The sequence below is a fragment of the Fusarium venenatum genome, assembly GCF_020744135.1.
Source record: "Fusarium venenatum strain MPI-CAGE-CH-0201 chromosome Unknown EDB82scaffold_1, whole genome shotgun sequence".
Lineage (NCBI taxonomy): Eukaryota > Fungi > Ascomycota > Sordariomycetes > Hypocreales > Nectriaceae > Fusarium > Fusarium venenatum.
The window spans coordinates 8,855,655-8,877,833 of record NW_027072129.1 but is presented as its reverse complement, the minus strand read 5'-3'; the positions used below and the strand labels follow the sequence as shown (position 1 = coordinate 8,877,833).

The following is a 22,179-nucleotide window of genomic DNA, read 5'->3' as shown; positions in this document are numbered from 1 at the left end:
AATTTTATCTCAATCGAACTTTGTCGTTTCGTAAATCCCATTCCCTACCCTCGAAATGCTCCCAAACCAGAAAAAAAAAGAAAAGCAAATGCTCCGTGCTGCGTAAATCATGTACACATATCCGTGCTGTAGCGAAAGACTGCGCCGCCACTTCTCACTCCCCCTTTCCTCTTCCCGACGCCCATAGACGTAGTAAAAGAAGGATAGGGTGGAGGAGTAAGTAGCGGGCATTTAAATTCAAGTGGTATCATGCCCTGTATATCCAACGCCGTTGAATGCGACCGGCGCCCCGTTTTGTTGTGTGTTGATCCTTTGCCTGCATCTTGTGGAGATGAGGAAAACACATACCGTCTATATATACCGTAAAGAAAAGACGAAGGAAACGGCGCCCCTTGACGGGATATTAGAGTCAAGGGGTTGTGAGGTTGGGCAACCTAAAAGTTGCCAAGAACCCAGTTCTGGCGGCGGCGGAGGAATGGCGTGGGGATGGGAGGGCCATCGCTCTGGGTCTGAGCCGGAGCACCTCCATCGGCGGGAGGGTCTTCGCGGAACTGACCGCCGGGGAACGTGGGTTGAGCGGGAGGAGCGTTGACCTCTCCGCTGGATGAGGGTGTATTTATATGGGTGACAATGGTCTTGAAGACCGTGGAGGGCTGCGGCTGTTGCGGCTGATTACCTCCAGTGGGCTGTTCCTTGGGCCGTGTAGTATAGAGAGTCTCGTAGACAGTCGAGGCAGCGGGCGGGGTAGGCACAGCATCGGATGGGTTCTTGCTTTTGGTAACAAGAGCTGTAGTAGTGATGGTCTTGGTGCTGGTCTCTCCATCAACTGGTTCGGGAGCAACTCCAGTAAGAGACTCGGAAGGAACAGTGACATATACGGTGCTTATGATGGGAGAAGGCTTGACGGTCGCTGTGACGGTCACCGTAGCGATATCACCGCCACTTCCAGCTCCTCCATCGGATGGTGCGGTAGCAGTAGGGCTAGCAGGAGATGAAGGAGATGAAGGGGATGAAGGAGCAGGCATATCTTCACCCTTGCCGCCGTCAACGTCGACTTGAAAGTTGGACTTCATCTGCTCCTCGATACCGGCAGAGTAAACGTTCTGATCGTCGACGTATTCAAGAATGTTTTGATCCTTAGTAGCGACACCCGCGGCGCCAGTGATCTTGATGTCAAGGACGCTCGAGTAACTCTCGTTGCGCGCAATGGCGTCCATGTTGAAGCCGTTGGGGTCTTTTTCTCCACGCATGAAAGTTCCAGCCCAGGGGAACTTGCCATTCTTGGTGGCTTCCATGTCAATGCTGTCGCTGTTCAGGTCGGGCCAGTCCCAGTACCAGTAGATGGTGTAGATATCGCCAGCCTTGAGATCGCTGGGGAGCTTCAGATCAGACTGGCAGGCGAGTTCCTTCTCGTGGATGGCGCCCTTGGGCTTGAGTTCGGTGGAGCGTCCAGTGCTGAGTTGACCACTGTTGGGTTGATAGCACTGACCGTCATCATAGTTGCGAGTGGAGATGAGCTTGCCACGCTTGTCACCACCAGTGCCCTCTGTATTCCAGCGGAGGTGAACATCGAAGAGCTTCTCCTCATCATTGGGCTTGGTGGTGCCGTAGAAGTAGATAGTGCCACGGTTCTTGGGTTTGTTAGGCTGGTTCTCGGGAAGAGTGGTGTGGCCATTCTCGAGATGCATGATAGCAATGTAGTCACCAGCAGCGGCTTCAAGCATGGGGAATTGAGGGTTCTTCTCAAGTTTGTACTTGTTCAGAATCTCTTGGCCAGAGTAAGCGGATTGGCCTGCCTGGGGCAAAATGTTCTGAGGGATCGAGTCCGCAAAAGGAGGGTTGGTGGAATCGCGAGGGACAAAGCCACGAGGATAACCCATTTTACCAATCATGGTGCCATTTCGAGCGAGTTTGGAGGCATACTCAACCCAGGAGTGAGCCGAAGCCGGTGAAATGAGGGTGCTTGCCGCAAGAGCGAGGGCGGAGGTGTCGATGAATTTCATGTTGATTGTTGTTCTCGTTGTTGATAATCTTTATTGATGTTTTGTAATCGTAGATTGCAAGGTAATCGAAGCTGATTTGTGTCGAAGTGAATTTCAAATAATGATTTTGAAAAGGAGTGTTGTTGAAGAGTTACCCCGGGGGGCGAGAGAATGAATGCGTCGCAATTTATGCGCAAAGGAGTGAGAGAAAGGCGAAGCCTGTCACGTTCGATTCTCGCAGATGCTGTTGTATTGTTTATTGTGAATAAGAAAGAGAAAAACAATTGTTGTGCGGGTTGAACAGTGAACAGGCAGGGCCTTTTTTCTTTGAGGTTCGGCTCGCAGCTGGCGAACACTGGCAAGCTGTGTGAGCAGGGCTAGTCGCTAGGCAACAAACGGTGCCTGAATACTGACCGACAATGAAGATGACAAACTTGCAATCAAAGGGTTCGAAACTCTTGCAATCAATAGTGATTGGTTTGTTTGCCTTTAATGTTGTATGTAGCCGAAGGAGTGATCGGTTTGTGGTGTGGTAAAGATCCTCCGGCCGGCGCAGGTAATGTGTTGATAATTGAGTCAGTCCTGCTGATATTCAAGTAAAGGAGGGCGACACAAGGAAAAGAAACAGAGGGCTTGTTCAATGTAAAAGAGAAGAAGAAAGAAGAAGAGAAATAAGACGTGACAAAGGAAAAGAAAGAAAAAAGTTGTATACCGCTGGCTCTAGTTCAGCATATTTGGTGTTCGTGAGTCACGAACAACGGGTGATGTGTGTCAAAGGCTCAGAAAGAGAATCTCTAACAACCAAGAGAGCACGACAGCGAACGGATGGCAATAGCTCAGAGTGGAGAGGATGGGAGGACGAGTGGTAATGAAGGGATTGCACGAGAGTTAGGCAATCAAGAACACAAGTGGGACAAGTAATGCACGGCAATCAAGCAAAGAATGACAAGCAGACACCCTGAGAACGAAACTTGAGATCTTTTAGGTAGAAACACGAGATCTGGGACGCAAGGTATAGATAACCATCCCCCATCTCCAAGTGGACTGAGGACCTATCGTTGAGCAGCATGGTAACGGTCGAGGAAACTGGCCTCGTACAGATGGAGTCGAAATGGAGACGGTAAAGAAAGCCGCAACATTTCAACATGCAAGGCACGATCAAGACATGGACAGGGGACAAGGGACAGGGGACAAGGGACAGGGGACAAGGGAGGACAAGGCGCGGCTAAGGACATATCGAGTATAAGTGTAACTTGGCGTAGCATGAGCTAGTTCATCTCATCGTATCGAGCTATCGCGGATAAAGGATGATGGCAGCTTATACATGTGTGTCATTAAACTCAACCGCGCCAACGTTGCTTTACCCAATAGTGGAAAGGAAACAGAAACAAGAGCTTGAGATGGGTTATGTTCCGTTGCAGTTTCGTCTGGGGAAGCGCTCAAGGGGGTACAATAGCAGTCTCACAATCGCATTGGATAGGACAGTTTAAGATCTTGAATCTGTTTGTACAAGGATACTGATACTTCAGATCCTTGTTTGATAGAAATAAAATGTTTCCCACAATAGAGAAAGTGTTTTCCCTTGTTTCGGAGCTAGGATCTTGATAGCCGCCTGACTGGTCATAGAACATCAAGTAAATATTCCCGCCAACACGTCTCAAAAAAGACTCACAGCTCTTCAGTGGTTGGCTGACCAGAGCGACGGGACCCAATTGGGAAAAAATAGAGTCGAGCAGGGGTTGGGTTGAGGTCTAGAACTCTCAAACAATGCCTGCAACGGGATCGTTGAGAACGACTAGAAATAGCATGAAACAACGAGTTGTAAAGTCCAAAGGATTGGACGTCGTTGCTCGGTTGGCGCCCACAAGAATCGGGCGTCTAAGGAAATTGGCTGGCGACGGTTGCAAGCGCGCCATAGCGGGTCTGAGGTCAATTGGCTGTGGCTTGATGTTAAATTGATCGAATACAGGGATCTGACAGGGGCTTTGGTTCGCTGAGGTTCACTGAATTGACCAAGTTTAGAGTAAAGAGAGAAAAGACAGAACAATAAATAAAATGGTTTGGTCGCCTGAGGCCTGCCGTCGTGGCCTTGTGGCCTTGTCTATGGCCTCACCAATTATAGGTATCTAGGCAGGCACAGCATCTATTTGCGCTTATTCTGAGGAAGGCGTCAGTGAGATGGTGGTAGCTTCCTTCCTTTTCGACTTGGATCGATTTTAGACGCGAGTTAAGGCAGGTACTATGCAGCCAACTGCATCTTATCTTGGTATTTGAAACTAGAGCATCCTCTCTTTTTTTTTCCTTCTCTTCTTCTCTTTGTCTTTCCTCCTTTTCCTTTTATCGTCTTCTTCTTTAATATTTGTCGGCCAAGAACTGTCGTCGTCATCGTCCCACAAGGTCAACTCTACGGTCGCATCCTCATCTCATGAATATTTATCGATGCATTGACGAGCATGTTTGATCAAGCGCCCATAATGACTCCACCAGAATACAATATCTTGGAATAATCTCATGTTCAAACCTGGTCTGATCAGTCTTTGAAGAGTATTTTACTGTATCATTTTATCATGTTATGTAGCGTTTCGTTATTGACCCATTTGTTGTGTTCACTCTTTCTATCTTGTACTTTGTTGTACAGAACCACCACACATGTGGCAGCAAACTCTATGATACAAAATCTTGACCGCTTCATTCAACTAGGGATTGTATCACTAACCGATATTCTCTTTGTCTATCAATACATGACAAGTGTTCGCCTGGTTTTGGTCCTCTCGCCAAAATATGCCCTTCAATAAATATTTACTATAGAATTCTTCAACACCATCGGGGACAGAAGACAGATACAAACTAACATATCCCACTCCTGCGAACAAATATCGAATTCTCAAAAATAGCCCTTAGTAAACCTCCTTCACATTCAAAAACTCCATAAATCTATCGTATGAATATTCAATACCCGCGCACCCCTTCAGACTTAGTAATATTCATCCCTCAGTACACCCCTCCCTTGACTTCTTCTTTTCCTAGCACACCCTTTTTGTTCCTTCAAGTTCTCGTTTCGTTGTGAAGAAACGTGTTACGTCAAACCCCTGCTTATCAATTCCAGTTGAAGAAATGCCTCATCTTTTCAACAGCCCTTCATCATCATTACTTTACCAAATTACAACTTACAACTAACTCTCAGACGATATCTCACGTGTCCGAGGGCGTGGCTGTTCCATCTGTTTTCTTCAATGGCTTCTCTCAATGTCTCACTTCCCCAAATCTTTCTCCCCTTCAATGTCTCTCTATTACTCCTTTCGGTTTCTCCAAGTTTAGCTTCCGTAATATTTGCTTTTTCCTTAACGATAATGTCTTTTGCACTGGCTATCTGGGTTGGGGTTATAAGTTCTCTTCCCTGTCCAAGGGAATACTGTGAAAGACGTTTCTATTTCCTCACACCCTCTCCCTCTCATCTCCAATAGTCTTTATTCGATCCAAGTGGACCGAGATGTAGATGCACTAAGTTCCATTTTGATACCTAAACCTTCGTCTTGTCGATCCTCCTGGTGCCTGTTTGCGATGGGAATGTCGTCACAGTCCCTTGCTTTAGTGCCCGTCTGATGATGTAGTGATCGACCGAGGATCTATTAAACTTGAACTTAAAGCCAAACCTTTCTTTAGCCTGTTCATGATATGATGATAATGCATCTGAGACGTCATCTCATGGTAGGAATTTCACCAAAACGAGAAACCACTTCCGAAAACGGATGAATCAAGTGAGCATCATACATTATAGTCAAGCGGAGAAATGATGCCGAGAAATTGGCTAATTAATCTCTTTTGTAAATCTTGAATAAACTACCAAACGATATGCATGTCGTATCTGATACGAACTTGGTATTACTGCCATGGCCAAAAACAATTCCCATAGTTGCTCCTAAACACCGATCCTAACACCCAAGCATGATTATTATGACGTTGACCGCGTAAATGCTTCATTCCATCTCATCAATGATTCGCTATTTTCGTATTCCCGTTCACCATCCTCCTGCCGCTGCTGTCATTGTTGGTGGTATATGGCTATCAATGGCATCTCCTCGTCTTCGCTTCATTGGTCGAGGGCTGCTGTCACGGTCACCCGCCATATGTGCCCATTGTGATTGTGTCCATAGAGCTGTCTGATCACTGCTGGGCTCGACCTTGTGGTGAGATCCCCATTCTGATCCGCCGCCTGTGCCTGTAGACCACTCATCCAAGGCCGGCATGTCCCAGCCTTGGAGCCCAGTATCGCACTCTGAGTTATCATAGACAAGAGAGCTTGATAGGTCCAGTCCTGATGTTGTCGTTGGACTCTGGAAGGGGTTGACAGTAGACATGACAGGCTTGAGATCTGCCAGTGTTGTCTGCGCATCGTAGTAAGCCGCCTGGCTGTGGCTATGTCCATGACCATTGACGGGATGGCTCTCGCCCGCTGTGCTGCATGTGGATGGGATGAAGCCAACACCTGTGCTTGGAGGCATACCGTGGTCAAAGCTTCCTGGGTACGACCCTTGTAGACCCGCGGTTGGTGGAGGTGTAGCGAGTCCACCAGAAAAGGACTCGAATAGTGTAAGTCCATTGTTTGTTGCAGCGACATTTGGCACTTGGGCCAGGCTCACGCTAGGATCCCATGCAGAGCTAAAGGTCTCGTTCATCGCTGCTGTCATGTGTTGGTTGATTGAAGGAGTAGGCGACATGATTGAATCTCGGGACATGGAGGCAGAGGGGTAGACAAGAGCCTTTTGCTGGTGGTAGCGGGACATGGGGTCGTTGACAGTCAACCATCGCCATGAGGTACCAGCGGGCTTGAAAACTGGGTTGTACTTGTACCATTGGTTGGTTGTGTTGAATCGCCAGAACACAATGCCCTGTCGAACCCATCGGTTCGAGTCGGGGGCGCACGACCAAAGCTCTTGGTACATGGCCACCTTACAGACGAGGTCGCTGCCGGTGAGATCACGGCGAGCCCAAGAAGCGGCGTCACCGTCATCCTCAGAGCGCTTGCGCTTGCTACCAGCACGGTCGAGATTCTTGCGATCATCAGCCTTGGTGCGCTTTTCCTTCTTGCGCTGGTGTTCAACATCGGGATATTGAACAGCCATGCTCAAGATGCTAGCCCACTCAACGGCGGGGAAAGGGACATGGATATCCTGACGAGGTCGAGAGTGGCAGTCACAGTCAGGCTTGGAATCGCTGCAGCCTCGGCGGTGGATGCCGGTCTCGTTGGTGTATACGCCTGACTTCTTGTCATCGCTGTGAAGCTCAGACGGTCGAGTGAGGCGCGTTACACACTTCCAGCGGTGGTTTTGGAGGCTGGGGTTTGTGATTGCCACCTCAACAAAGCCAGTGAGCTCAGACCCAGAGGGGAAGCGAGCGTGCTCATGCAACTCAAGAGTTGCGCACATCTCAAGGAGCAAACACTCCTCGTCGCGAGTGGGGAGATCGAGAGTCTCATAGATCTCGGGAGCATCCTTCTGCCATCGGCGGGTAATCGTCTTGACACAGGCAGAAGTGGTTCGATCCAGAGATCGGGTGTACTCATGAAGTAGCACATCCTTGCCGAGTACACTTGGGCTGTCATCACAGTTGTTGTACTTGTTAAGATGAGGGAAGGACTCAGTGTCCAGAGGAGTGTCTTGTGCGTCGTAAGCAATCTCATCTCTGAACTTGACCTCGGAAGAAGAGACATAAACCTCTGCTGTCTTGGGCCGGACTGAGATCAGAGACTGGAGAGCCAGAAGTTGTGAGAAGTATTCATAGTTGGGCTTGACATCGGGTACTCGGCCCTCCGCAAGAGCAGTGAGGACAGGGTTAGACTTGAAGGATTCTTGTTCCTCCTCGTCATAGTAGTCGTCTGAGTTGGTGGATCCAGGCTCCTTCTTCTCCTCAGCAGGGAAAAGGAAGTGGACTAAGAACATCAGTTGAGGCCTCATGTGAGTTAGGAGGCAGTTGACTTACAGCATCGCAAGTCCTCAAAGAACTTCTTGACTACTTGCATATGACTTGAGACCTGCTTGCGTCCCATCTGCTCAATGCTGTCGTTGCTGTTGTCGATTCGAAAAATCTCCTTGCTGCCAAGGATGGCAATACAAATTGTGAAGATGTATTCGCTGATAAGCATGTTGCGCCCATGTAGCTTTCCTCCCATGGAAAACTTGCGACGTCCCATATGAGGCATGAGAAGAACAGCTGCTTATCATTAGTAAAGGCCAAGTCAGTCGAGGATTTTGTCAGGTACTTACAGTCAACAAAGGCATCTTCAAGCTCAGGTCTCCTCCAAACACCACCCTTATCCTTCTGGGTGTCTTTGTGTGCTTGTCGGTTACGGTACTGGCGGAAAGCAGGCCAGAAGTAGAGAGGGTTGACTCCATTTCTGGGTCTTCTTTGTTGGAAGCGAGGTTGGTTTCTTGGTGTAGGTACGCGGTAGAGGCACTCGAATGATTGTGAGGGGATCATGGGAGCTGGAAGGCTGACTGGCACTGAAGGCGAGATGCCAACTGAGTTTGAATAGCAAGGAACCATGCTGTTGAAGTTGTGTGATTGCGCATTGCTGGCGGTTTCCCGTAGTGGTAGGCGGCTGTTGTTGTGATATGTTCGTCGAGCATCTTGAAGATAGTCTGGTGAAGGTGTATAGCGTTGTGAAGAGAGCACCGGCCTTGGGTGGTATAGTGATGAAGACATGGCGACAATTTGATATTGGCAAAGGAATGCCAGTAACAGAGGTCAGAAGGAAAGACTTGACCCAGCTGAAATGCTGTTTGTGACTCTACGAATGCAGACAATGAGTAGACAAGAGATGATGAGAATGTTGAAAGGAATTCAAGACGTGGAATGGTGGGATAGATGTATGCATCTGAAGAAAGGAGTGTTTAGGCACTGGAACGAAGAATCACCAGGAGATATTTAATAAACATCTGTAAATCCAAGACTGGGGAGTATATCATAGATAGTCTGCGGAGCCCAGGGCTGGAGGCGCCCCTCGTCAACTCTACTCCAAACCGATCAAACATCAAACCATTCATCACCTATCCACTAGAAGGGTACGGTAATGGGATGGTATGGGGGTGGGAAGGGCGCCGCCTCGTCTCCATCTCCAACACCAAAGCCAGCTCCATCGGCGGGGAACCGACCTGACCTTGCCCGGAGGGAAACTCACATCGGTAGTAGTGGCGACCAATTGTGAGTGCTTGCAGAAGCCACCAGCACATGGCAGCTTGGAACTCTGATCGAGGGCGTTAGCATGCAAGGGTGTCAGGGCGGGGCCGCGACAACTATCGCCAATCATCAGGGGACTGGGGAGGGAGGGGCGTGTATCGAGGGATCTCAGAGACATCTTCAGAACGAACGGCGCAAGGTACGGAAAGGTATGTATTCAAGATTAGAATCAGACATTAAGAGGATCCGCAGCCTTCCCTGCCAGGGCAATGAATTCTTTGACGAACCTCTAGGCCAGATCGAAGCCACTCCGAATAAGCGTTGCGAGTAATGCATGCATGCCATCCTTTCTGTAGTGGCCATGACCCTTGCCAAGGGAGAGCGGCGTAGAGATGCTGGTTCGTCAAGAGCGAGGCCAGTCGTGCGTGTGGGATCAGGTCCAGGTCCAAAAACAGGAACAGGAACACTCAGCCTTGTCGCAACCCCCTGTATGGGATCGAGGTTGTAAATAGTATCTCTATAGTTTTCTCCTTCATGTTCAAACGTCCATCTCCTCGTCTTCATTGCCAATATTGACCCTGCTCCTTCCCTTGCCAGTCAATTGCTGTAGGGCCACCTTGTTGACTTGTCCTCCAACCTTCTTCTGCATCTTTGCAATCTCCTCCTCGGCATCAACTGCGTCTGCCTCAGCAAAGTCCAAGACAAGCTTGCGACCCAGCAAGTGGGTGTCCCTCAACGAATTTAGCGCGTTCTCGGCTTCGCGGGGAGTGACAAAGTCTGCAAAAGCAAAACCCCTAGGGGTGTAGTCGGCCTTCTTAGGAAGGCGTACAGACCTAAGTTGACCATAGGTTCCAAAGAGAGACCTGATGTCCTTCTTGGTCGTCTGGAAAGGCAAGTTCTTGATGATGATTTTGGTGCGTTGCCCAGCAGACTTCTTAGCCTTGTCTTCGCGACGTCTCTCCTCAGCTGCGTCGTGACCCTTGTGTGATGCCTTCACAGCGAGTGCGTGGTCCTCAAGAACATGGCCATCCATGACCTTGAGGGCAGCCTGCGCTTGGCTCTTGGTTCTGAATTCCACAAAGCCAAAGCCCATGCTAAGCGTCTGCCCTGGCTTCTTTGGGTCCATCTTTGTCTTGACCCTGGCCGAGACGAATCCGTCGAGGGACTGGAAAGTTTCTGCGAGCTTGGACGTCGAAGTGCTGAAGTTTAAATTTCGCACAAACAGTGAAGTTGTTTCCAACTCTTCCTCCGGCTTATCGCCGCGTGACAGCAAGTCATTCACACTAAGGTTTTGGACTGTAGGAGCCTGTCGATCTTTTAGCGACACGGCTTGGTCTAGTTGGTCGCCGCCTCTGAAGATGTCACTTGGCGCTTTTTCCAAAAAGAGAACGCTATCACCAATCCGGCGATATGCGAGGTTCCCAAAAGCGGATTTGGCGTAATTGGGTTGAGAGAACTGGACAATTGCTATGGTACCGCTTGGTGGCATCAAAACTCTCAACACAGGCCCGGACTCCTCAAAAAGTTTACGGAGCTCGTCGATCGTAGTCCCATAGGGAAAGTTCTTTACCAAAATGGCCGTGTCGCCCCGCTTCTTTGATTTGAAAGCCTCAAGGTCCACTCCATTAGCGGTAAAATAGGATTTGGTCTCTTGAATGACGCTTGTCTCCGCGATGGCCTGCTTCACGGCAGCATCAGCTGAGGTAGGGTCGAGGAGTTCTGATTTTGAAACACCGAGACGGTTGGCAACTGATGCGTTGACGGCATCCTGACTCATATACAGCGCATTCCAGTTGAAGGTGTTTGTGGATGCTTCCTGTTTCTTGCGGATCATGTTTTGTTTCTTAAGAGGGAGTTTGGAGAGTGTAAACTCGTCCAAAGCTGTGTCTCTCCTAGCACTGGCAGGAATGATGTGAATGATACGCCCCTGAAACGTCGCCCCATCCATGGCTTGGAATGCTTCAACCGCTCCCGAGGGCTCAGCAAACAAGATCAGGGCAAACCCCTTGCTGGTACCTGAGTTGCTAACGGGAAGATGAACCTAGTAGCCGACAGTTGTTAGCTGATGTTCGGACTAGTATAATCCTCAAGAAATGCAGTGAAATTGGCAACAATTCAGCTAATCGAAGCATCTACTAAAATATTCGTCTCAAGGTTCTCATCAAATACCGAAGTATAAGCTGTCCCTATCTGAGGTTCATCACGTTGCGGGGTTTTGCGTAGAAAAGAGAAAAAAAGTAGAAACATACCTCTTCAACAGTTCCGAACTGCTCAAAGCTTTCCCGAAGATCATCCTGGGTGGCGCTGTAAGGCAAATTTCGGACAAAAAGTCGAGATGTTCGACGGATCGCCTCAAGTGAGTCGTCCTTTGCCGTTTCACCCCCTGTGGCCTCAGGCGCTGGTTCAACCACCTCCACGTCATCCGCTGCTGGCGGGTCGGCTGGAGTGATTTCCATGGCATCGCCTCCCTGTGCATGATCGGTCTCAGTTGCTGAAGGCCCTTGCACAGGCGTTCGTTCCAGATCATCGGGATCAACAAGGTCCAGCAGTCTGTTTGTGCGTGAACGAAGCCAATCGTCATCCTCGGCAACAACCTCCTGCTTTTCTGGGTTGGGCTTTGCCGCATCTGCAGACTCCACCAGTTCGTCAGCTGCAGGCGCTTTATCCTGCATATCAGAGACTGGCTTTGCTTCTTTTAGATGCGAAGGCAAAGTCTCAGAGACAAGAGGCTTCGTTGGAGATTCGATTCTGCGCTGCTTCTCTTTCCGAGCAGGAATTTGCTCGTACTCATCGTCGCTCTCTTCTTCAGGAACGGCGGTAGCAGCTACAGCGGCAACTCCGTCACCGAGACCGCCATGGACACCATCGTCGACAGCACCCTCCCTACCTTCCTTCATTACGTGAAGGAATTCGCGTAGCTTGGGGTCTGCAGCAGCTTGGGGCTCATCTCGCTTGCGCTTCCTCAAGGTCGAGTCAGAGTCTTTCTCAGCCGACTGCTCCTTGCCCTTGATCGTGGTGGGTGGTTGCGATGCAGGTTTGGAATGTGCGGCGCTCTGGGTTCTATTGAGGGCGGGGTCTGAGATCTAACATTCCATCAGTATTGAGAAGTCGAGACATGTAGGAGTAACTCACGGGTCTAGCAGTCTCCACGGCGATCTTGGACATACGAATGTAAGACTTGTTGAAGTACTTGACTGCCTTAGAGGCATCTTCGGATGTCTTGTAGCCCACATAGCCAATGCGTCGCTGGGGAATCAGCTTGACATCAGTAATCTCGCGACCATGGGCGGAGAAGTGTTTCCGAAAGTCAGCTTCTGAAATATTAGGGGGCAATCCCCGGATGAATATTCTTGATGAAGCCATTGTGGTGTGATTGTTTGTTGATAGATCAAATCACTGGTGAATGGTGGTTCACCGGGGGAGTTTGACGCGTGAAGTCATTTTTCAAGAACGTAAGCTCTTTAAGAAGGGAGAAGAGGAAAAAAAAAAAAAGTTCTCTACCACACTCTTATTGTCCGAGGTTGGGACCCGAAGTTGGCCCGTGCATCCGGATTTTCTAACAGTTCTAACCCCACTATTCTATCCAGCTTCTAGGATGCTTCTACAAGCAGACGTTTTGCTTCACCGCCCACAGGTTCAGAGATGGGAGAAATTCCAGCGAACAAGTCAAACGCCACGATAACATTGTAATGTTGATGAAAGCAGGTTTATTTGGTCTAATAAGGAGTAATATATCCTACATCATCTCAGCTTTATCATTCATCCATAAAAATGCATCCTCAACGATCAGATACTTCACGTTGAAGTGGGCAGAATTCTGCCGCATCGTAAAATTTCATTCAAAGCGATGCCTGCTTGTGATGCTTCAGAAGGACAGTTATAGATACATCTACCGGGGGGGAAATACACATCACATGCAGTCTTTCTCTGGTTGCATACACTCAAGAATGCTGAGGGCGGGAATGTTTTCGCCTCCAAGACTCACCTTCCACCCAAGACCTACATACTGAATGCCAAAGGGGTCGTGCTGGAATCAAAGTGGCTTCTGTCTCCCGTGATGTTTCTTTGGAGTTTCATTCTCTCATACATCTCCATTTCACCATTGTGTTATTGTTTGGCCGTAGCAAAAGTCCAAGTTACTGACGAGCTTGGAGATGCTCATTCGCAATGGTCGATGCTATGTTTCTTCTGGTGCCAGCAGCTGTTCGATATTGTGAAGCATTCTACTGCGCATGGGGTATCTTGGGAATGAAGATAGATTCCTCATGAACGATATACATTCAAGTCCAAAGGTGCGGCGTTATGCGTTTGCTAGACGCCGATCATTATTCCCGTACAGCATGCAATGCAAGCCAAAGACAATGGGAATTCGTCCATCATTGCTGTGATTCTTCCCGTCTTTTTTATCTCTAGCATCATTTCAACTCTCTTGTTCCTCATCTTCAAAAAGGTCCTCCATGCCAGAGTCATCGCTTTCAACAATCATTAACTGAATGCAACAACGAGAGATCTTCAAAACATCAGCTTCTCTACGTGGTCTCCCAGCAACTGAAGAATTAACTTTCATTCAAGAAGCGGTGAGCATAATCTAGAAAGATTCTTAAAGTTTAATGCCCATATAGTTCTGAATTTGGTGCTCCGACATTCCTACCACCTGACATCCCATCACTACCACAATATCTAATGCTGGAGAATTGCGAGCATGATTTGAATATAATATTTTGATTCAAATCAAGACTCTTATGATTGTATACATATGAATAAATAAGATTTTTCCTTTTTTTTAAAACTGATTTATCGTCCAGAGGGGTGCTGTAAAATGCATTCTTGATATGCAGTCTGGCATATGTAAAGATGCACACTCCACACCATGAGCTTTGGAATGACTGGTGAGGGAATGCGGAGGCAAGCCATTATTCTTTAGAGAATTCTTTCCAAACTTTATGGAGGGCCATCTGACTTTCAGTATGCTTGAGTGTGTATGATAGACAAGTATAAGAAGTCCCATCAATCCACTCACCACTCGGAGTCATCTCGCTCACTCATCATTGAGGACTGAATCTATACGTGGCCTTCTATACATTTATATTCTTTTACTTATACCTAGTGGTATCCTGCTAGCGATAATGGGTATCAAGGATAGTTTACGACTGGCCTGACCGAACCGACAGGGCACACAACAACGACACTTGGACATATCGACTCTGGAACTCCTCGATAAATCGCCCAACTACCGCTACTCACAGAACAAACCTCGACAGTCAATACAAAAGAAAATTACGCCTAAGATCTTCGGCAGTGGGATTGGTTGCAAGAGCTTGGATAATGGTCTCGATCTGGTACAGGGTTGTCTTGAGTCATGGCACAACTACTCGTCCATGATTCATGAGCAAGAGATATATCACATTGCTATGGGTCCAAAGACTGTTCAACACCAAACGAGAAGAGACTTTCGAGCGATACGCCTATCATCGAATCTGGTTAGCAACCTCATGCGGTCACTCGATCATGAGTCCCTCACTGGGTGATTGTACTGAAAGTCACTTACCAACTTCACTCTCTACCGAACGGCCGCATCATACAACTCGGCGAAAACTTAAACTTTTAAATCTTCTCACAGCCTTGGCGAGTGTGTTTTATCACCACCATGAATGAATCACATGTAGGTGGTAACTGTCAAGTGGTAGGTGTATGTAGTTCCACGACGTCGTTCTTACACCTGTCTGATTCGAAGCTAAACTGCATGCAATGCTCTCTTGGATGTATGACGCCACTCAAAAGTTTATTCAAGCCTTTGGCATTATCTTTCCCCCCGCTGAAAGCATAAGAGACGAAATCAGTAGGTCACTTTATGCTCCTTAGACTATGGATCTTAGACTACTTATATTTATACCCTAAGACTTCGGAGGCCATTTTTTTCTACTACCCACTAGCTTTCTTGCTATTTTCTGACACAACACGACCGCATTCAGTCCTTTTGTTCGCTAGTCACTTGCGTTTTGGGCATCCTCTTACTTGTTTAGTCGAAGACAATTGAGCCTCTGACAATTTTTTTGATGTATCAGTTCGTGATTTTTGTGTTCTTCTTGTTGTATCCCGTCTCTATTCTATGTGGTGCCATTTTAAGTTCACTCATATCCCGTGCCCATTAATATTCATGGTGTATCAATACCAACATCTCACAGTTCACTAGAGTTCACAGGGTGTCTTTTGAAAAGCTTTCGGCTTATACTTCTCACTACTATTCTGGAATTGTGTATTTTATCTTCGCCTTCCAACTATCCACGCCTAGATGTTGTAATCCTAGAGTGGCAGAGTAGGTAGCAGTTCATTGACATGGCGATAATATGGGAGTGCGGAGTCACAGATACGTACTTTGTTACTTTCTTCAACATGATTTAAGTGATAGGCTATCTAAAACGCCATGGATGTTATATTGTAACTCGTCCTGTGTGTGAGAAAGTGACGTTTGCTTCCTACTCTCTCAAACAAGTCCACTGATATGTGTTTATCTACAACTTTTCCAAACTTGGACGAAACCAACGAGACTGTCTAGCGACAAATGTATGTAAAAAAACAATAGTAAAATCATACGGAGCGTATTTCTTCTGGATAAATAACTGCCATACAGAGCCAAAAAGATGACAAACACCCGTTCATTCTTGTATTGTCGTCTATCAATGATCAATGATATTAATTGTACATAAGGTATAGGGTAACGTCACAGCAGATAGGACGCTAGCGCAGATACGTACCGACAAGTCGCGCCCCCCAGGCGTTCCATTAGGCCGCTGCAGCGTGGAAACACCCTCCAAACTACAGGGCAGCTTCTGCCAACGAGGCTACAGCTTGGCTAACAAGGACAAACCAATCATTGCCTGGATAAACACGCGACCTGCACTTTGAGCATTCTGAATTACTCCACAAGGCTTTAGCATTTGTTGCGTTTCATCAACACTCCATATCCGTACAAACAACTACTGACTGACCCGTACCCGTACTCGTACCTTAATACTGTCTGCTTTACTTTTTTACTTTACTGCACTAATCACTCGAGAACGTTGACGCCTCATACCTCGCGCTTATCGCGTACGTACGCCCCAGATCTCCCTTTCTCAAACCAACGCTGCTAGCATCCCGTCCCACGTTAAGGGGAGCGCGCGCGCACCAAGGCGTTGTCGGCCGTCAGCCTCGCGACATCAAGATGAACTAACAAGAATCTACCAGTCGCATTCGCTTCCCAAACCGAAAACTTTCATCAATTCTAATCACAATGGCCGACGCTCACGCTCCCAAGGCAGAGTCTCCCGTTCCCCGGGAGAAGCTCGAGGGTAAGCAACACCCCCTTGAGTACCGAAACAACGTCATACTGATATCCAGCCAGCTCAGATCAAGTCCGCCGATATGGTGAGATAACCCGACATGCGTACCGAATATACTAGACACGATCGCTAACGACGGAATAACAAAAAGACGGAGGATATGCAACAAGAATCCATCGAAGTTGGTATGGGAAACAATGGATGATCGCGCTGCGCCGGCGCAAAGGGAACAAGGCTGACATGATAATAGCTCAGGAGGCCATGGCCAAGTTCACCATTGAGAAGGTTGGTCTACTAAGCACTGCACATCTGTTGCTATCCGAGCTAACATGTCATGACAGGATATTGCACAGCACATCAAGCGAACCGTTCGTATACACCAAGACCGTCGCATATGAACCTGTACTTACACCATCCAGTTCGACGAGCGAAAGGGACCTACTTGGCACTGCATTGTTGGACGCAACTTTGGCAGCTTTGTCACTCACGGTTCGTCAAACCCAACAACTTCCAGAGACGAGACCCGGCCCCTTAGCCTCGGGCTCAGGAAGCTTTTACTAACACATACCACAGAGACCAAGCACTTCATCTACTTCTACCTTGGCCACTGCGCAATTTTACTATTCAAAACGCAATAGGCATGGGAGCAATGGCTCACCAGTGGGGGCCTTTGGAAGAGTCTGCTGTAGCGCAAGAGGACGATGGGGTAGGACAGAAGAAAAGAAAGGCAAAGGATATCGGCAATGGCAACGAAAACGTCGATGGAGCATCATCATGGCTGTTATGCTGCCCACCCTACCCTACTGTGCTCGCCTCGATGTACGATACGGGCAGCCGTGGAACTTGCGGCTGTACTAGCTTCATCACGATCAATAACGAGGGGCGCTCGCCCAGTTTTTTTTTCCTTCCAAATATCGCTATTACTGTTCCATCTGGGTGTTGAAAGTTTACTGCTGGGGGTGGCCGATCTGCCGTGATGGGCTTGTCAGGTTGTGCCTGGTGCAAGGCTATCGAGAACCTAGCTCCAGATCTGGGGATCTGATGGGTTGATGGGCTGATTTGCTCAGATTTCTCCCAAGACATGATCATCGGGGTATGCGTGTGTATGATATGTTGGTCGTGGTTTCTTGGTTGCATTTTGATCATGTTTTGACCGGAATCCTCTGACGTTTCCTGTTGTTGAATGTGACAGAGTTACAAGTCACAACTGGCCATGACCATAACCATGGCTATGACCATCGGCGATTCGCATATTTTCTCAACATGATGAACATTACAATATCGGCCGCCTTTGGTTTACGGCACGATCAACAGCCTCGCGATGATCCACCTCTGGTAAGTTGACGTTAACGAAGCTATCGTCTTTTCGGATCGACATCCGGCCCCAAGTGAGTTACCCGACAGCCTAGGGATCTTCCAGTCCAAGTACAGAGTAGTAACCGCCAACACACCCGTCGCCAAAGGATGGCAGCTGGGGCCTCTGGGTCGGGATAAAGTCAAATGCCTCGTCCGTCTTGCCGGCTCGACTCGGTCCTAACTCGCCCATCAACTAACTAACTGGACTCTCCCGAGAGACCAGACTAGCAAGCTAAACCAAGATGCTGCAGGCTAAAGACATTTTCGGAACGGAAGCGGGGCCTCCATCACCATAATCAACGCCGCCTCTCGTGGGGGTGGGTATTGAGCAGATACTAAGACGGATAGAGAAGGGGGAGGGTACAGGTACACCAGGCACAAGGCACAGGAACAAAGAAAACGATTTGGATTTAAATTTGGATTTGGATTTGTGACATTTCGCCTCTCGAAAGAGCAAAACTTTAAAGAGAGCTAAACTTGACGTAGAGAGAGAGGAAGTTAATCAAGTTAGTGTGACGGGTTGGAAATCGAGATGTGATAACCGACATCGTAAAGTGGTGCTTTTTGCTTAAAAGACACCCTCGACACCCATTAAGCGAAGATGTTGGCTCGAAGCGAGAGATGGAAAAGACTCTGAACTCTAACAGTAGGGGCATCAGTATGATGCTAGCATGCATGATCATCAGGCACTGGAGAACAGTGACCTCAGTCAGTAGAGATGGAGCGAATTAGCTGATGGACACTGGAATTTGATCATCCTTTCTTTAAATTCTTTCTTTCTTATCTTTAACTTGACTTCACTCTAACGACAGTCATGGTCCGGCCCGCTGCCGTTGGGGTCGTCCAATGACATGGACCTTTAGTCACAGGATATACGTACGGATTAGACGGAAAAGGACTTGACACTGTCACATCATATCATGAGCCAAGGCCAGCCCTCCAGTTAAGTGACCGAGACTTTTGGGGTCCTTGCACCCACCCGCTGAATTAGGTTGTCATACAGAAAGGTTCTGGCCTTGAAGGGACCCCATATCAAGTAAAAGGAATCATGGTAGAGAATCTAGACGTTTGTACATGATTGGGGTCGAATGCCCACATTCCCTTTCTGTTGGTCAGACTGACTACCTATTGAGTCTTCTCTCCTTAATGACATCGAGTGTCAATTTTGAGTCTCGGTTATGTACCATGTCGTACGTACGGTTGAACCGGAAGATTGACAAGATGCTGCAACCATAGACATGCGCATGACATGGCATGAGTGTAGTAGCATTAGCATGATAGGTGCATATAGAATTGTCCACTAGACCCGACTAAACCGAACAAGCCGAGACTATGCCGTCCGGTTGAGAAGTCCAGTAACTATCACGCGTACGATCTGGAGGGGATATATGCAGACGATGGTTGATCATGGCGCTTTCTACGTAATACAGGTGCGATACAATAGCAATCGAATGATATTAACGAAACGTTATCCTGGTGACATGTTGGCGAAAACCAGGAATATCGATGTAGTCCATGTCACTTAGGTTACCCTAGAGCACAACATGTACGCCTTGGCTTTGATATGGGGCATACCTGAAACATCAATAATAAGAGGCTATCTCACTCTTTAAACATGAAGGCTAATACAGAAGCTTGCATGTTTAATTTCATTGTCCATGCTCATCAATACGAAAACTAAAGGACGAAGTTTGGATATTGCAATATTTCCAATATCAACCTTGACAGCTTCCATACGAGAAGCATCAACAACTGCAGCATCAGTCCTCATTTTCACCACCAATCCCGTACTGTGACGGACAAAAGTCCTTGCCATCCCAGCAGTACCCAGAATTCATCTTGTCCAGGGCATAGAGCTCCTTAGACAGTGTAGCGTTGGTCGATCAGAGATAGTCAGGGCACTGAGGGCCGAGCGGCTCGAGCTCACTCATCAGAAACACGGCAAACGGGTGGTCTATGCAAGCTAATTATTTCGAAGGCGACAAACAGGTTCCCTAGACTATCCGATGAATATTCGAACTTGTGTTGGGTCGATATCAAGGTTGTGTAGGATTCGAGTTACATGTGAGCATTACATATGACGAGACTTAAGACTATATCGAGCACTTTTACAGATCTGACCGTCACACTAAGTAATCACGAGAGGCAAAGAACTCAAACGAGATAGTGTGCTTGCAGAGATATGTGGTCATCCAATACTGGGAGAAATATCCGACAGTTCCCTTGCTATTCCCAATGGTGCCAGTACTAGCTGCCCATGTATATTGCCTCGCCCTCGGTTAACATGTCAGACATCCTCCCGCTATATCGAGTTTTGGCGAGTTGAGACACATGATATTGAAACACACGAAAATGGACTTTAATATTTTGATAAAGGGCCAAAATATGTATCCGAACTTGTCCTAATAGTCCTAGAGACTCACCACAAGAATTGTACTTGGGCAACATAGTGCAGAAATGATACAGTTGAGTGAGACAAGGCAAATAAGCGCCCATTTTCTGCCCAGTCCAGACAGTACAGCACACGCACACTACAAAGTGTTATAAAAGTGATAGGAGTGAGTGTCAGGGGTCATCATACCCCTGTCATTTATGGACGGAAATCGAATACTAGAGCGGGTCCCTGGTGTTATTATTCCCTGCAGAATCCCTATCCTAGATTTCCCACCTGAATCACTCGCCGGACGGCAACCCTTTTTTTTATTTGTTTGTTTGTTTTGATGGCGATGGGCCCGACTCATTTGTCCCTGAAAAGGGTCACGGTCACGGACAACGTTACAGAATGTTGACTCGTTCCCTGTAATGTCGGTAGAGGTGTATTGTGTTCCGAAACCAAACATCAAACACAGGACGACTGTACTGGTCATAAGCCAAGAGGCCAGGCGTCAAATATCTGAGACAGTTACAGGCCAGCCAGTACACAACTACTAGTCAGGGACTGACTGTGACAAAAGTGCAAAATGTCAGCGCAGCCTCAATAGACACGAACGACCGTGGCGCATGCATACAAGCATACAACATTCCCGATCCACTATCTATGTCTATTTGGCATTGTTTCCATGGTATTCTTATAAATCCATCCATCGGCTCATAGAGGATCTTGTCACGCAAATGAAATCATCAGAGAAACAAGCCAAGACAATCCACCACTGTCAATAACTCGCTAATGACAGTAGCGGTCTGTTGAGAAACCTCGGACCCATTCTCCGGAACATGATGCACATACAGTAGAAACCAGTGCCTGGCTACTATGGTATAACCTTGAAATCTGGGTTGACCAAGGAGGCGAGGCGAGACGGAGAGAGGAGTCTGGAGCCATTTGCCAGCGTGACCATGATGCCCACAGCGCTAGACATGACTGACCATTGCCGGGCCTACAACACATAACACAGTAGTACATGCCTTTTGACGGTGAGGACGAAATGTATTCTGGAGTTATTTATACGAGAGACAATTGTGGCCACTTGCTGTACAGCCAGCGAATACTTACCAGACAGGACCAGGCCAGAGCTGGCCAGGAGGCTGGCGGTCTACGAGTGAATTAAGACAGAGAAAAAAAGAGGCGGCGCATAAAGTGACAGAGAAGACGGAGTTTCACCGATTGGGAATCAATCCTTCTATAAAACTACCGAGATTCCTTCCCGCCAAGCGCGATTTAAAAGCCTCTTTCTCATCCGTCCACAGTAAGGCAGAGGAGTGAGAGTAAGAGTGAGAGCGAGATATGACAAGTGTAGCAGCAAAGTGATGTCAGCGATCATGGTTTGGCTTGGCCGAGAATGCTTCTGTAACGAGACGACGACTCAAGTGAGGCGCGCGCAGCAGCAACAGCCCAGAAGTACAGTACGTACCAGGTACTCTAGTTATGTACATAGTACTCTGTACTGCATCTCTCTTCTGTATGATCCCTGTTGCACAACTCAGTGCCACCCATGTCTACAAGGGTCTTCCGCTTGATGCCCCGGGAGGGGGATCCCTGTCGAGTCTAACTAAACACGTTGGCAAGCTAGAAGCTGTGGGAAGTGGTTGTTTATTCGTGGATTTGGGTATATGGGATTAGTATGTACTTCCAAAGAAGAAGAAAAAAAGTCGTATTAAAAGTGACTGTGGCTGTTCTTAGGTGGGCGGGCATGTCCAGAATGGGTGAATCGTTAGGTAGAATGGAAAGACAGCAGCAACAGCTCAGCCAGCTCGGGTAAAGGTAGCAAGAAACTTCGTAGCGTTGACACAAAGTAAAGTTTCACGGCAAAGAGAAGGATGCCAGAAGAGGGGCAGCTAGCAGACGTTGAGAACCGTTTTGGCTTCAAGGGAGAAGAAAATAAACTTCAATCGTATCTAAAAAACAT

General features: G+C 47.8%; 5 protein-coding genes across 5 annotated transcripts; 1 reads left to right on the top strand and 4 right to left on the bottom strand.

Moving 5' to 3' along the window:
- Nucleotides 1-329: 329 nt before the first annotated feature.
- On the bottom strand, nt 330-2,195 carry EDB82DRAFT_92854 (uncharacterized protein). The gene has a single exon (XM_025726211.2). The coding sequence runs from the start codon at nt 2,001-2,003 to the stop codon at nt 435-437; it is 1,569 nt and encodes a 522-aa protein (XP_025588317.1). The 5' UTR covers nt 2,004-2,195; the 3' UTR covers nt 330-434.
- A 3,569-nt stretch (nt 2,196-5,764) lies between these two features.
- Nucleotides 5,765-8,868, bottom strand: EDB82DRAFT_92539 (uncharacterized protein). The gene is made up of 3 exons (XM_065610076.1): nt 8,246-8,868; nt 7,962-8,192; nt 5,765-7,911 (listed from the first exon to the last, which is right to left on the bottom strand). The coding sequence occupies exons 1-3, from the start codon at nt 8,682-8,684 to the stop codon at nt 6,002-6,004; spliced, it is 2,580 nt and encodes an 859-aa protein (XP_065465856.1). The 5' UTR covers nt 8,685-8,868; the 3' UTR covers nt 5,765-6,001.
- Nucleotides 8,869-9,516: 648 nt separating this feature from the next.
- EDB82DRAFT_92532 (uncharacterized protein) lies at nt 9,517-12,621 on the bottom strand. Its single transcript, XM_025726234.2, has 3 exons — nt 12,291-12,621; nt 11,408-12,241; nt 9,517-11,199 (listed from the first exon to the last, which is right to left on the bottom strand). The coding sequence occupies exons 1-3, from the start codon at nt 12,519-12,521 to the stop codon at nt 9,697-9,699; spliced, it is 2,568 nt and encodes an 855-aa protein (XP_025588319.1). The 5' UTR covers nt 12,522-12,621; the 3' UTR covers nt 9,517-9,696.
- A 3,810-nt stretch (nt 12,622-16,431) lies between these two features.
- EDB82DRAFT_521668 (dynein light chain) lies at nt 16,432-17,118 on the top strand (the record flags this gene model as incomplete). The annotated part of the gene is made up of 7 exons (XM_025726245.1): nt 16,432-16,489; nt 16,543-16,565; nt 16,632-16,665; nt 16,731-16,765; nt 16,822-16,848; nt 16,900-16,969; nt 17,054-17,118. 7 exons carry the CDS (start codon nt 16,432-16,434, stop codon nt 17,116-17,118), a joined length of 312 nt encoding a protein of 103 aa, XP_025588320.1.
- A 2,749-nt stretch (nt 17,119-19,867) lies between these two features.
- EDB82DRAFT_92378 (uncharacterized protein) lies at nt 19,868-20,851 on the bottom strand. Its single transcript, XM_065610075.1, has 2 exons — nt 20,418-20,851; nt 19,868-20,367 (listed from the first exon to the last, which is right to left on the bottom strand). The coding sequence occupies exons 1-2, from the start codon at nt 20,701-20,703 to the stop codon at nt 20,084-20,086; spliced, it is 570 nt and encodes a 189-aa protein (XP_065465855.1). The 5' UTR covers nt 20,704-20,851; the 3' UTR covers nt 19,868-20,083.
- Nucleotides 20,852-22,179: the final 1,328 nt, after the last annotated feature.

Excerpts from the sequence above, each read along its gene's own strand:
- EDB82DRAFT_92854 (XM_025726211.2), bottom strand. The coding sequence starts at position 2,003 with ATGAAATTCATCGACACCTCCGCCCTCGCTCTTGCGGCAAGCACCCTC.
- EDB82DRAFT_92378 (XM_065610075.1), bottom strand. The coding sequence starts at position 20,703 with ATGACCAGTACAGTCGTCCTGTGTTTGATGTTTGGTTTCGGAACACAA. Across the intron at positions 20,368-20,417 it reads TCCGTCCATAAATGACAGGG|TGTGCGTGTGCTGTACTGTC; the intron begins GTATGATGACCC and ends AACACTTTGTAG.
- EDB82DRAFT_92532 (XM_025726234.2), bottom strand. The coding sequence starts at position 12,521 with ATGGCTTCATCAAGAATATTCATCCGGGGATTGCCCCCTAATATTTCA. Across the intron at positions 12,242-12,290 it reads CCGTGGAGACTGCTAGACCC|ATCTCAGACCCCGCCCTCAA; the intron begins GTGAGTTACTCC and ends ATGGAATGTTAG. Across the intron at positions 11,200-11,407 it reads AGTTCGGAACTGTTGAAGAG|GTTCATCTTCCCGTTAGCAA; the intron begins GTATGTTTCTAC and ends GTCGGCTACTAG.
- EDB82DRAFT_92539 (XM_065610076.1), bottom strand. The coding sequence starts at position 8,684 with ATGTCTTCATCACTATACCACCCAAGGCCGGTGCTCTCTTCACAACGC. Across the intron at positions 8,193-8,245 it reads TGAAGATGCCTTTGTTGACT|CTGTTCTTCTCATGCCTCAT; the intron begins GTAAGTACCTGA and ends AATGATAAGCAG. Across the intron at positions 7,912-7,961 it reads CTTTGAGGACTTGCGATGCT|TCCACTTCCTTTTCCCTGCT; the intron begins GTAAGTCAACTG and ends TGATGTTCTTAG.